General features: G+C 33.2%; 1 protein-coding gene across 1 annotated transcript in view; it reads right to left on the bottom strand.

Annotated features, from left to right (window-relative positions):
- LOC148608259 (G protein-coupled receptor kinase 3-like) overlaps positions 1–14,843 on the bottom strand; it is an 88,245-nt gene extending 73,402 nt beyond the window's left edge. The window contains exons 1-3 of the mRNA XM_088546989.1: positions 14,494–14,843; positions 14,283–14,359; positions 12,985–13,058 (exon numbers count right to left, since the gene is read on the bottom strand). Coding sequence (XP_088403115.1) covers positions 12,985–13,058; positions 14,283–14,359; positions 14,494–14,606 — 264 coding nt within the window. The 5' untranslated portion in view covers positions 14,607–14,843. The remainder of the gene's footprint in view (positions 1–12,984; positions 13,059–14,282; positions 14,360–14,493) is intronic.
- Positions 14,844–15,213: the final 370 nt, after the last annotated feature.

Genomic DNA, 15,213 nt, shown 5'->3' with positions numbered 1-15,213 from the left:
CTCCCCGTAATTTTGCGTACAAATAAAACAGGCCTAGCTAAGTCCCTGTAGTTTTATCATGTGACTGTTACATCAATTAATATTGTCTGCTGAAATTTAAAATTAAAAATTAAATCGTAAGAAATAATTGAAATATTTTATCCATCTATTTGAAAATAACCTCAACAGATATGGTACATGCTTGAAAATAATTGGCTGCACAGGTTGCACACCACATGATTTCAGTTCATTATACATCAATCAAATTCTCTATGATTTGGTTATTTCATGTACTTCTTGGATGGCTAGATATTTGTGATATCACACCGTGGATGACATGATAAGAACAAGTGATATGAAGTATTTGCCATTGTGAATGGTTGTTGTGTGACTGTGTATCATTTTCTATAAGACCTGATTGGTCAAAAGCAATGTTGTGACATTTCTAACATTGTTCTTCCGTTCTTCCGACACCAATAGACAGATGATTGCTAGAATTTTCACCATGACAGACGCTGAAGGTCAAGTGGTCAAAATATTCCAAAGAAATAATAGAGAAACAGGACTTTACATGTATAACTCGTCGAAATTGAATATGTCAAAACATCAACTGGTTACATTTAATTAACTCACAGAGGCTCTTTTGTTATGATGTTGAAATTAAATAAAATGAGTTGATATTTTGCAATATTCAACTTTCACTCATTATGAAAGAGTTATCAAGGGAACCAAGATTCTAGCAGAAATCAAAAGAATGTAATCCAGGAACACAGACCAGACATGGAAAACAGACACACACACAACAAAGAGCATAAAGTAACAAAAGTAAATGATGAAACTTATCGTAAATACTATGAAAGGGTAATCATTTCTAGTCTTCAGAACCATTTCCTTCAGACCCCTGACAAATCTATTCTTCAGGCCCACTCCCTTTAGACCCTGACAAATCTAGTCGTCAGAACCATTCCCTTTAGACCCTAGACAAATCTAGTCTTCAGCACCATTCCCTTCAAACCCTTGACAAATCCAGGACTCTCAGCACTACATGTACATTATAGGAACATGTATCGTAGGCTTTAAGGTGTGTTTCAATAAATGTTGTCTAAATACAAATACACCTATCAAATCTCTTTTACAATCTGATAAGAAGTTAAGTAATGCTGAATCAAAGCTTTAGCAAGGTTCTTTGTCAAATATTGCTTTTGTATTGATTTATTGTCTCTACATCAAGATAAATCTCTTCAAGGTTATGATAGATACTCTGGATAAAATGATTGATTGGAGGAATTAGTGTCCAGAACAGAAGTGTGTACCTCTTATTGATATTTAAGCTGTATTGATCTTAAGCATTAGAACAGAATTGTGTTAAACTGACCAAATACTTCAAAAAAATATAGTGAAGGGAAGAAAAGTTCAGAAAATAGAGTATTCATATGAAAGATATACAGCCACCATACATTTACCAGGCAGGTGTGACTAAATTTTTACCTGACCAGACTTAACACTATGGTTACAGATCCAAAGATTTTGAAAATGGGGTGTTTCAGAAAAATGGTGAATTCCAGGCTATTATCCATTCATTTTTAGCCCAAAGTTTCCACAAGATAAACAAAGTTTTTGAATAAAGAACAGTTCCAACCTCTGGAGCCTGACTAAAATTTACAATTTAGGAGAGAATAAGAACACAAAAATGTTATTTTTTTGGTTTGCCTGAAAACAAGATCACCAAAGAAAGAAACAAGGTCACTATTGAAATAATTTATTGTAATCCAATAAATCTAACAAAATAACAACCATACACTATTAGAGTGCATTCACATTAATAACTGATAGTTAATTATGTGTTAATACCCAGGTATGCACCTACATCTCTAAAGTTGCCAAAAATTTGACATTTACTGATTATTACTTTAGCTACTATTTACTCTAAATCAAAAACCATAGTTTATTTACTGTGTACTATTCCCCTATCAGAATCAGATACATACAGTTCCATCTGGCATATTTTGATGGGTAGGTGTATATAATGTATTTTTCAAAGCAGTAAAATGATCATAAATTCAACACAACTGGGGTCAAAAGTTGAACCTGCTTGTGCCTAAGGAGTAAAAGCTTGTATAAAAATAATAAAACAGACACTTCAAAACTGCAAGAGAGTGTGTTGGTCTTTCTGTAGGATCACAGATTCTATATGAAATCTGTTGTTCTGGGGCCAACTGCAGCCTCCCTTGTGGTGTCAGGATTTTCTTATCATTTATTGAAGACCCATGGGTGGCCTTGAGATGTACTAATAGAAAATCATATTTTAAAAGGCCAAAAGGACTTGAGCACCTAAGGACAAGAGCACTAGTCATCTCTTTATTTCAAACTACTGATTATATATTAACAAACAGGTCCCATCAGGGTTCACTCATAGCATGTGCTTTATGCTGAGCAACTGTCAGCCATTGCTCATGATTTCAGTACAAAAAGTTTAAAGTTTATTCATATAAAGTAACTATCAATCTGGTGAGACAGAAAAAAACCCTAAAAAAACAACTGAAATGATATACATACAACACATTATCCTATCTTAAGACTAATTCTATCATGAAAGATTTGTTCTATACAGAACAAATAGCTTATGTCTTTAACTTGAATTTCAAAGAAAAATACAGTTAAGTCATAAAAATCCATATTTAGCATGTATATATTGCACAAGGCTAATTCCTATACTTTCTCACTAATATTTCAGTCTACTTGGCCAATGACATGATCATCAATTCAGTGTCTGGTCGGAAAAAAGAAATAAATTCTCAGTAATTTCCAGACAAAAACCACAAACAATCTGATTGTATTTTTCGACGAGCCATCAATTTCAGATCAATTTCTGTAGCATCAAGCCCATTATTGGGTAAAATCTATTTTCTTCCTCTGTCTGTTCAAATTTGGATAAAAACATGATTACCTCAGATAGTGTTTTATGCACACAAAATTGATTTTTCATCCCACAATGCATCAGTGAGAATGATTCAATCTTGCTTCAAGAAGACAGAGCTGATGACAGTGAATAGCAGCATCCTTGACAACCCAAAGATATTAAAACTTAGGCCTTATAAAGAAAATTCAGTGTTTCCTGTAGTCTAACCAACACTATGGACTAAAAAAACAAGAGATAATTCAAGAAACCCAGAACTCCTAAAGCAGTGAGCATTTTTCATTGGTGTCAACAAGGTCATTTACTTGTATTACATGCATTGTAATCTATTGTTAATGTTTTTGTAGTACAAACATCTGTAACTTCTCATAGACTACATTCAAAAGATCAAATCAATTGGTAAAGGCATTACAATAAAAGTGCTGAAAACTGTAAATTCACAGAAATTTTCAAAGTCCAAGGGCTGTAACTTCAGTAAAAATTATTCAACCTTAACCAAAGTCCAACTTAATCTGTAACTCTTCATAATGAGGCAAAATACCAAAAACAAACTTATTTGGCAAAAGCATTACAAAAAAAGTGGAAAACATGGATGGATGGACAGATGGCATTTCCATGTCACCTCGCAACGCATCGCAGGGGACAAAACTTTGTCGCCACTACTTTACTACTCTGGCACACTGCATACTTAAATTCATTAGAAAGAAATATTTCAGATTACCGTACTTGTTTCAACCTTTACTAGCAATAATGGTTGATGCTACAGATTATAAATGATTTTTTTATGAAGATATATGATGTAATAATACTAATGACACAGTCAGGATAAACCTGAAATCCTTACCTTCATCGCACTACATGCAACCAAATGTACTTTTGTTTCATACAGTACAAAAGAGTTACATGTGATAATCAAAAACCCAAATTATCAACAGTCAATCATGGGGGTGTAGCAAATGATTGAGAAAGACTAAAGTAACCTCCCTAAATGCAATTGCTTAAATGTACATTCAGAAAGCAACATGTACAACAGACAACTATAGGTAATTTCTTTGTGAGTGTACATTTAATAAGATAACAGATAAAACAACATAAATACTTGTATCACAAAGGTAGTATTAAAAAAAAAGGATACCACTAGATTGAGTAATACTTTTGAATTCAAACTTAGAGGTACTTGATTAAATCAAACAAGTAAGTTAAAAATTAAATGCACCATCCAATCCAATAAGTGCACCTCCTATATGAGTACTTTCAAATGACCTCACAAAAATCCAAATCAACCTCCTGATCAATGACCTCTCAATCCTGAGTGCAGCTCCAGGTGAATTATTCAATCAACCTCCAACCTCCTCTGCCAATGAAAGGTACCCAATCCATTCTTTGACTGAGAATAATCCTCCCTGAATAAGTCCAAAAATGAGTAGTTTAAACTACTCTAGACCCATGACTTCTAAATCCTAACCAAGTGCTCCTCCCAATGAGTAGCTCAACTAAATGTAACTGCCAGGTAGCTTAAAATAAGTTCTCGTTATATCAACCTCCTGATCACCTCCGAATCCTCCCTGAATGTACCTCTCACAGTGCAGTTCAATTGAACTTCTACACATTACTGATCTAACACCTGTGACCATTTAGTATCAACTTGTCAGAATCATTATGGTATATAAATTATACTGACCTTGATGGATCAATATTGAAATCTCATCAACCTCTGATAAAGACAACAAGGCTGTTAAGTATTGAAACTTCTGGTAAAAACTTGTTCACAATCAGAGGAAACACAGATGAAAGAATTCAGGGTGATGTAAGATCTATTGCCTAATGTGTGGTACTTGGCGATATTGAAAATAAATGTCAATGTGTCTTGGCAAGAATGTGATTTTCTGCAATGGAATTGTATTCCAGATTTGTGATTTTTAAATAACCTGCTTTGATGGGTTATTTCCTTGCAATAAGAAACAATGCAAAAAATTCCCAGCTAATAAGACAGAATAAGCCGTCAATTTACCTTTCACAGGGAACAGTTTTAAAATTTTAAACAAAGGCAGGTAACTCTCCAACCCAACAGACTGGTTAACTGTCCAATTGGAGCAGTGGACAACAAAAGACTTCAAATTCAAATATTCAATTTATTTAAGTTGCAGTAAGTACAATGATACCTTTAATCAACTCATTTCAAACCATTCACATACTTACAAAAGCGAAAATAGTGTAAGATTCCAAGGAAAATGTTTACAGTTCTTTCTTTCTCCAATGAGACTGCCAACCAGATTGTTGTGCATTGGTGGGTTAAGACTCTTTGAAAAACTGGCCAACATTGCTTGCAATTTGCAAATATGAAAAACAACTACTCAGTACAAGGTACAAAAAAGGTTGGCATACCTACAACTGTAAGTTTTATGCTTCTGTTTCTTTTAAAAGATTTAAGTGTCAGTCTCTGTAAGAATCAGGCAGTGGGTGAAACATAGTATGAAAAAAAACATCATTTTGAAAGTGTAATTTGACTATTTGCACCATCAGAATCAAGGAAAAAAGATGATATTTTCCATATCATGTTGGTGCATCGAGTTATAAAATTTCATTGAAATGCACTAAAAATGAACATTTCAAGGGTAGATAACTCTATCACAAACCTCATTTTTCTAAAAATCTATTGAAAAATTTCTGAACAAAGCCAATGATGCAGAGGTCTTTTCAAACTAGATATCATTGAGATGGGAGCCATCTCTGTGGGCTCCACTGTTAATAACATGTGTTAAATAAGCTGATATACAGCATTATTTGAAGTTATTATGACTTACCCTCTGATGTTGGTTAATATACATGTCAAGTATAAACTTTGAAATCATAACAGTTCTCAAGATATAGAGCAGACTTAATCTTTAACACAGGACATGGGGTTGTCAACTGAAACCAAAGTTTTTGACCTTGACCTTTGACCTAGGAAGTTGTACATTCATTATGACACACCCTCTGGTGTTGGTCAAAATACGTGTTAAGTATAAACTTTGAAATCATAACGGTTCTCTAGATATAGAGCGGACACGAATTTATTACAGAATGACTGACCACTGATCACTATAGGGTGATCCGCCTAAGGCGGGGTCTTAATTAAGAAAGTATTTTTGAGTGATTTTAAATTGTCAGATCATTGGGGTTTTGATATGTATATTTCGAATTTTTCCCATTTTGCCTGATTCTTACAAACAGTTACACTTAATACTTAACCTATGAAAATTATCATAGAACTCCTAGGTCATTTAATTGTATCATCACCAGTCTATCATTGGAAATAATGAAAAATGTTCTTAGAGTCCTTTTGTTTACAAGGACCAAACCAACTCATTTTTGAGAATGAGGCATCTGTTTCTGCCTCATGAACATCAGAACCTATCAAACCGATTCTGATTCATGTCAATTTTATTAAATGAAATAATTGAGAATACAGTAGTAGACTTCAGCGTTATATTCATTTCAAATTACATTTCATTAAAATATGGATGCTAACGAGTTTTTTCACCTTGCAATGAACTTACACCAGGTATTAAATGTGAACATTCTTAACCCACACACAAATTAAATAGGAGTATTAATTATTTCAACATAGATAAGTTGACTATTTAACCTTTGGTTTTTTCCCTTGAAAGCAAAAATCAATTATCACAGGTTTTTTACAAAATTGCAACAGCGATATGAATTGTCTACATTTTTTTTAAAAACACTCATGAAACATTTTTAACTTAGAACACTGGGGGATACCACTTGATTCCCATCAATATGAAATGGTCATTCCACACATTTGTAATTGATGTAAATTATCTGTTATCTTTGTTTCAAGGTCATTGTGTCTAATACTCTATTATTGTTTTCAGTTGTATAATACTTGAATAGTAAAATCAGTGGACTACATGTACATGTAGCTATGATAATGCTGTCAAGTAATATGTACATGTACAACACGTATGTGTACATTTTGAACATTTGTCCTTAAAATCAAAGCAGTTCTGTCATCCACATGTATTCATTTTATAAGTACCATTGTGGTAAAAATCTGAAAAGGGTGAAAAGGTCATTTGCTATTTTCACATACTGTAAAAAACAGATTAAAGGGGTAACAGCATGAAGAAACTACATGTACATGTACATGTATGTACTTGCATAAAACACACATACATGTACACTGTATTTAAAAGGCTGACACACCAAGAAACAACATACTTGTATACTGTACATGTATTAAGTACATAATGTACATCAAGACAACCTTTGTGTTCTTTAACTTCTGAAAATTCTGTTTGAAAAAGAAACTGTGGAGCAAAAGAGAATCAAGATTAAAGCGGAAATCAAAAGAATAAATTACCAAGGATAAAGACTAGATAGGGAAAATAGAGCAGGACTTCAGTAAAAACAGGCAGCATGGACCAGATCACCGGTAGGGTAAGATGATCCACATATAAACATACACTTAGTCTCATCAAAGTTTCTGATGGTTAATGTGAATGTAAATTTCTTCTTTTTTTTATTTATAGGAAGATTTTCTACACTTATTGTTTGCTTCTTGTTAAATCTCTAATTTTTTTTGTCTATGGGACTAATAATTAGAAACTTCTTGAAGCAAAGTGGAAATGAAATCATAGCCATGACCTGGAAAACATTTAACCTTCAGAGTAATCAGCACTTTATTGGTCTCCCACTAAACAATACAATTAGTGCAAATGGTCTTCCCCCTTTTTTCTACCATACATTCTCCAACCATCTGTTGTTAAGCTATTATCACACTGACATTCAATCCAGTGATAAAATATTCCACCCACGTATATATTTTGATCCAATATTACATTCAGACTTTATCAAATTATTTTTTCAACATTACTGTTATCTAAAAATGACATTTCTATAAATTACTGTGCATGATAAAATACAATCAAATTCAAATTTTGAAGACAGATGTATGTATCAATGAACCATCCTCAAGGCAATTAATTGAAAAACAAGAAATGGGTCAATTTGGCAGTAATGTTCCTTGATCAACACTGCCAAGTAATAGCCATAAAATAGCATCTATCTTAGATTCATTGTATACTACTAAGCTAAAGGTACAACTGTACCAAGTTTTACCCTGATTCAGTTTTAACAAAAGGTACAAATGGAATAATGGACCAGTATGACAGACAGACAGCAACATGTACCGTACATGTAACAACACACTTTGAAAATCAAGTTGGCAGGGCATTTTATTACATACATGTGTATGTACAGAAATAGTAGATTTCTTTACCACTCTCAAACACCCTCCATGTACACTGTAGCTACTGTTCTCCACAGTGTGATACAAACAAATAAATGTACATGTAAAACAGTTAATAGAGAAATGCATTACATTCATGGATTACCAATGATTGACTACAATGTACATCTTAAACCTGGATTCAGAATTGCCAATATTTACATTGACTGTAACAGTATTTGCCCCCTTGAACAATTGCAAGAAATTAAGAATTAAGGCAACAGCTGGTTCTGTTCAATATCCTTTGGATATTTGTAAACATTGTCAGTATACATTGTACATGTAGTGGTATATAACATATACAGTAAACCACAAAAACTGCAAGATTAAATCATCAACAAGTGCATCAGATATAACATGTACATGTATAGCAATGAAAATGTTATGCATATGATTATGTTGACACCTTGGGCATTTCTACAATCATCAAAGGACATATTTACAAAAACCATCAAGTTCATATGCTAATTCTAGTCAATGTGATGTCTACACTATGATATTTAAGATTATGTTATCTATTGCAATGTGTTTAGAGGTGAAATCCAGGTCTATTTTGCAAAATGTAATATGTACATTGTATATTATATAAATTACACAATAAAACATGTCATAATACAACCTTGCTAGTGAGATGCACATCCATTCACACAGTGTAATGTTTTTTTTTTAAATATTCCTCAAGCTACAAATGAGACGCTTGATTAACAGAAAGGTTATTTCAGTTGTCATATGTACAAGTATACAGGGTTCTCAAAATGTGTCACCCAAAGTGAATTTAATAGCTATTAAACCAGGAAATAAGTTTTCAGTATATACCATTGACCCTACCTCTTCCAATATGCTTGTCATCATGCTGAAGATGCGTATCGGACATGTGCATAGAGGGTTCTCGAATTAAAACTGATAATAATCCATGGCACAAGCAAACAAGAGGCTCACAGGAGCCTGAATCGCTCACCTGGTTGAATTTTGTCTTTCAAGGGCAATAAATTTAAGAAGAAGTTGTCCAACAATTTTGACTCAAGAAGACTCTGGTATGATTTATCATAAGGATCATTTCAGCAATTGAAAGTTTCTTCCTATCTATCATAGTTTTCAAGATATTGGCTGAAAACTGTAAAAAAAAAAGGTCATTTTTCTACTTTCAAGGGCAATAACTCTTACAAGGAGTTGTCCGACAATTTTTATGCCTGAAGACTTTTGTAGTCCTAATAATAAGGATCATTCAGCTATTGAAAGAATTAGGCTAAACCAAACGATTATGGAGATATATGCAAAAAACTACTGTCTGACCCCCTATGTTCTATTTTTAGTAACAGTGGCCATGTTTTTCAACGGATCAAAAATCCCCACACCAGTTCTATGCAGGATACCCCAAGGAACATTCATACCATGTTTGGTTTCAATTGGTCAAGTAGTGTCAGAGAAGACGAGTTTTGAAAAATTGTTGATGACGACAACAGACGCCAAGTGATGGCAATAGCTCACACGGCCTTCGGCCAGGTGAGCTAAAAATGATACATACACATGTACATGTACATGTACATGTACATACAGACAACAGGAAAGTCCAATACCCATTATACCTTAAGGTATCCCAGCAATCGTACATAGTCCAATACCCACCATGCCTTAGGGTATCCCTGCAATTGTACATAGTCCAATACCCACCATGCCTTAGGGTATCCAAGCAATCGTACATAGTCTAATACCTACCATGCCTTTGAGTATCCCAGCAATCGTACATAGTCCAATATCCACCATGCCTTAGGGTATCCCAGCAATCATACATAGTCCAATACCCAACATGACTCCAGGTATCCCAGAAAGAACACATACATGTATATTTTATGTACATGTATGTAAATTCCACTAAACACATAGCCAAGTCTTAATAGTTATTTACTAATATATTAAAAAGCAATACAATGAAAACACAGAGTATATCTTTCTACCAATGATCTAATCAATATGTATACCTGATACTCTGATTAGAATGCCCCAGTCACAGAAATATACATTTTTGTAGAGGAATTTCGAGCATTAACAAGATGAAAGTGGAATGATTTACCCTTTATTAACTCTGACATAAGCTGTTGTGGTTAAGGATGACTTGAAATGAACCTATTATTTCATGACCCATTTATAAAAAAACTCTTTGTATTTATTTTTTCTAAGAGGTTTTGCTATAAAGACAGTTGGCAAGAATAATAAGAAAGATTGTGATAAACATGTAAATGTTCATTAACCACTATACCATATCATGTTTAAATCAAAATAAAAATAGTGACTTCTATGTGTACATTGTACATGTACCGGTACATATCTACCCTTACTAAATGGCAGTGATATTTGCTAGATATGAAGAATTCATGAAGAGAGCACTACAGACTGCTAGAACACCAAGTTCATATATATTACATATACTACAAGTACATTTCAATGTATTAACTTCCAGGAAAACACCTGTCTATGCACAAAGGTTTAAGATCTGCACATTAGCAGAAAACTTTGAAGTAATTCATGTAAGTATAAATTGATAAAAAATTGAGGTACATGTACATGTACATGTATATTCAGGTGAGCCAAGTATTCTGTATTTCACCTCTAAGAAATAATTTGAAAATAAATTCTTTAATTTGCTTAAACAGCTGATAGTTACAGGTACTTAAAATTAACCTAATAAATGAGAGACTGCTTAACACAAATACATGCATCTACTCAACTGATCATATACTACACATACTGACTGAGATGAACATGGAAGGAAATGACAAGTATATGTAGATTACTTGTTGTTTGTCTTCAAATTGTTCATTTAAAATCCATTGATCTCTATGACAAATTGGACTGTTCATAAACATGCATACTCTTTAAAATAAAACTGTATACAAATGATGAAACTATAGGGATATGCATGTAGCGTTACATTTAAATTTTCACAATTTTACTGGTTTTCCTAAGATACAAGTACCCACAGCCTGAAAGGAAATGCATCGAAATACCCCCAAAAAGCTAGAAAATGTGTACAGTTCGCAAGTAGTTGTATATGTATCTACAAATGTAAATCTAATTGTATGTGGTTAGAGTGCACATGTACATGTACATGTATATGTGTTCATCCATCAGAGATAGTCCTATAAACTTATTCTAATTCTTCATAAACACCAAATATTTTACTCTAGCAAGTACTTGGACAATGTTCATAGTGGTTACTCTTCCAAACACACCCACTCCATATTTTGAATGAGCATTTTATTACACATCTTATCTCTTAAATACCCTACTACATTAGCTATATAAAAGATAAAATCTATATTGTGAGATTGACCTCCACAGAAGGGATTGAAATCACTAAATCACCATGGCATTAAATTGTTGCAAAAATAGACTCAAAGTAAATCATAACATATTTGTGTTTTCTCAACAAAAGTGAGACATATATTTTTGTACATGTATAAGTATATACACTTAAGTTTCCTTAAATGTATTTGTAAACTGTCTCAACTGCACTACATGTACTTGATCTAAATCACTGTTAAAAGAAGCCTGCAATTTTCAATATCTGCAAAACCAGGAAGTAAATTACACATACAAAATACATGTACAATTTGATATCAGTACCCATGTTGACTTTCTTTTTATAGAGGTATTCTTAGCCATCTTTGTTAATGTTGCTATATTTCTACTGAATTTTCATAGGATTCATATTTACACAAACAATACAAAAAAGTGTTCTTATCAAAATGTAATTAAGTCTTACTGTAAATTTACAGATCTGCAATTACTCAACATGATTCCCATGAAAAATTGGTATTGTATCTTCAAAATACTGCAAAAAGTTCTTCACTTTCCTTCAGAGTGGTACACTTGTATCTTCTTGACTAATTCCAACAAGTAGAGGGCCAAAATCCTTTACAAGTCATCCTAACCTTGATTTTCTGTTATATCAAATAGGACATCAAAAGCGATCCCAAGAAAATAATCTTGATTGTGTTTTCTTTCCAATCATATTAGGTTTCAAGTTTTGAAAGGCTGTAGACTGATTGGTTGATTGATTATGGCGACAAGTCTAGCATCCTATGGCAGATATTTCATGCATTTCAGGATGTGAACCAATCAAACAGACCTTTCTTTGTACTAAAATAACATACTGAGTCAGATCTTTAACATGCTAGCTCAAAGAAACAACAGCACACATGTACATACATGTATATGTAGATGTGTAGGCATGCCACCCAACTCCAACACATTATTTTTCATTATGGTAAAAGTGACAGAATACAACAGAACATGAATATAAATATAAATACATGTTAATTTACTAATTGGTCTCATAAACACACATCCATAATTTAATGATTTTAATGATTTTGATTTGCCCTAGATATTTATTGTTATATCTCTAAACTAATATGAATAGAAAATGTTTTATTCTACAAGTCCATAAAACAATGCCCTTTCGTATATGTATGTATATGTCACGAGCAAGTTTGTGACATACATGTAGTACAAACTACAATATAAATGTAAATGTGCATGTACACGTACACATGTAAATGTATATAAAAAAAAATTAAAGCTGTTCCCCAGCAAGTGTATAACAAACAAACCATGGAAGATTAAATTTCCTATATCACTATTCAAACTATAAGAGACTTTACTCTCCATACATTCCCATAGGAGTCTTCACTAGACTTTACTTTCCATCCATTCCTACAGGAGACTTCACTCTCCATCCATCCATCTCCAATCATCAGTACATTGCAAACACCAATAAATTTACCAAATCACTTACCTCTTCATAAAATTTTAGTTGTGGAACTGGCTCATCACAGATTTGTTCACAATATTCCTTAAATAATAAAAATCCTGAAAAAGAGAAATGCTCACATGACATTGTGCTTTTTGATTAAAAACATAGGACCAATGAAGAAGGGTTCAGACCAACGCCTCTGTACAAATAGAACAATTTATCCCTCATTCATTGTCTCCTCAGACAATTACAAGGTGTCAAATGCAGATGTATTGCCTGTAAATACCTATGATTACTACATATACCCATACATGTACATGTATGTCACACCCAATTTCCCAAGCATTCTTTTTAAACCTTGGAAACACACATGAAAGAGTTATCAAGGGAACCAAGGTTAAAGCAGTAATCAAAAGAATGTAATCCAGGGACAAAGACCTGACATGGAAAACAGACATACACAACAAAGAACATAAAGTAAATAAAATCATTCAAAGTAACAAAAGCAAATGAGCAACTCAGACTCCATTAAAACCTGGGAGCATGGACCAGGTGCACCAGTAGGGTAAGCATCCTCTGCTTCTCTAGAAATACCCATGGAGTTACTCATAAAAAGTCATGAACATCAAATAATGTTGGGAGCTCTAGATATCCAGTTTGCCTGTTTTACTCATAAAAACAAACCCATCTTTAAAAAATTATTTTTGTTAATTTTATCTTCATATTTCATTGAAATTCATTCACAATAAATTTCTACTTTGATATATACAAGAAAAAATCCATGTAGGAAGGTACCAGACCAGTACACTGGATTTATTCAAAGAGGGTGCAGACTTCACACAGAATGTCAACTTCAATGGTCATACAAGGAGCAAAACAAACAGTTTAATTGTGCTTTTTTTTTTTTTTTTGTTCAAAGAGGGTGCAACCACATCCCCCCTTGTGTATACAGGCCTGGGTAGCCATATTTTATGAATTGTCCCGAACATGTTGAATGAGGATCTGAAGCATAATCTAACTGAAGAACAAACCAAATGAAAAAAAATTAAAAATTCTGTTTAACTTCATTGAAAAATCAAAATAAACCTACTGAAGCACTGACTAAGTTTTTTTTCAAATTGGTCAACATTGGTAAAGAGTAAATTTTCAATCCCCAATCACAAGTAAGACACCAATTCCAATATTCTATCAACAGAACTAAATATCCATTACTCATTGCCCACTGAAGCTGTGTGTACTCAGTCTGATTACACATTATATTGATAGATTATCATCTCTGTATAGATTATGTAGCTGATGTTGCGCGAGCCGCCTCATCACTTCCGCAAATCTCTACTCACCTAATTTTTGTCCAAATATTTTGTCAAACGTTACTTCACCCATTTTCGTCAAATGTTTATGCATAACACTCCTTACACTGCAAAATAAGAAGAAAGTAATCATTACATTCTATATCAATTTAATTCAAATGAAATATTTTAATGCAGACGATCGGGGGAACTATGTTTTGATCAGACCCTTTAGCAGGTGCCCGTTGGAATTTTTACGTACCTTGGGTCAGGAAGGATGATTTTCTTGCTTGCTCTGGCGGCTGGAGTAGATTTTGATTTCTCCATTGCCATGAGATAGCTGACATCAGCCAGCACAGCTTCCAAGTCGGCCATTTTTTACAATAAATGATCACAAAACTCAGCGATCTATCCCGAAGATCGATTTCCACACAAAAGTGTAACGAATTTTGCTTCCTTCCTCAATCACACTCCATAGTTTACGATTTACATTATAAAACCACACATATTCCTTCTACATTGAACAATATTTTAAACATAAAATCCTTCATCTAAACTCCTTAGCCACAGAGTATTCAGTTATGTACATATGTAAATATATTAATCAGTGGTAAGGGAAATCGGAAAAAGAGGTCGGGACACGCTATTGGATGGATGCAGTACCGACCCGATCGATTAACTTCAAGTGATCGATTATCGATTTAACTTCTTCGACAGAGATTCAGCCTCAAGATTTATGTAAATAAAAGAATTGTGAGAATAACGATTTTCAATGCAAACATTTTGAAACATAGATTACCGAATAACGATTTATTATTCGATGTAATTGAGATGAGAATTTTTTAATTAAGTTGAATATTGGGGTATTGCAATAATAGCCGCAAAAATGTTATAATTGCACGATGATGGTTAACAATCCAGAGTATGCTGTGTTTGTTAGATTTTTTATATAAATATTTGAAAGTTATTTTTTCATGAAGGG

This window comes from Perna viridis, chromosome 9 (assembly GCF_037379345.1).
Source record: "Perna viridis isolate PV_CMFRI_1.1 ecotype Kerala chromosome 9, ASM3737934v1, whole genome shotgun sequence".
Lineage (NCBI taxonomy): Eukaryota > Metazoa > Mollusca > Bivalvia > Mytilida > Mytilidae > Perna > Perna viridis.
This window is presented reverse-complemented; position numbering and strand designations above follow the sequence as displayed.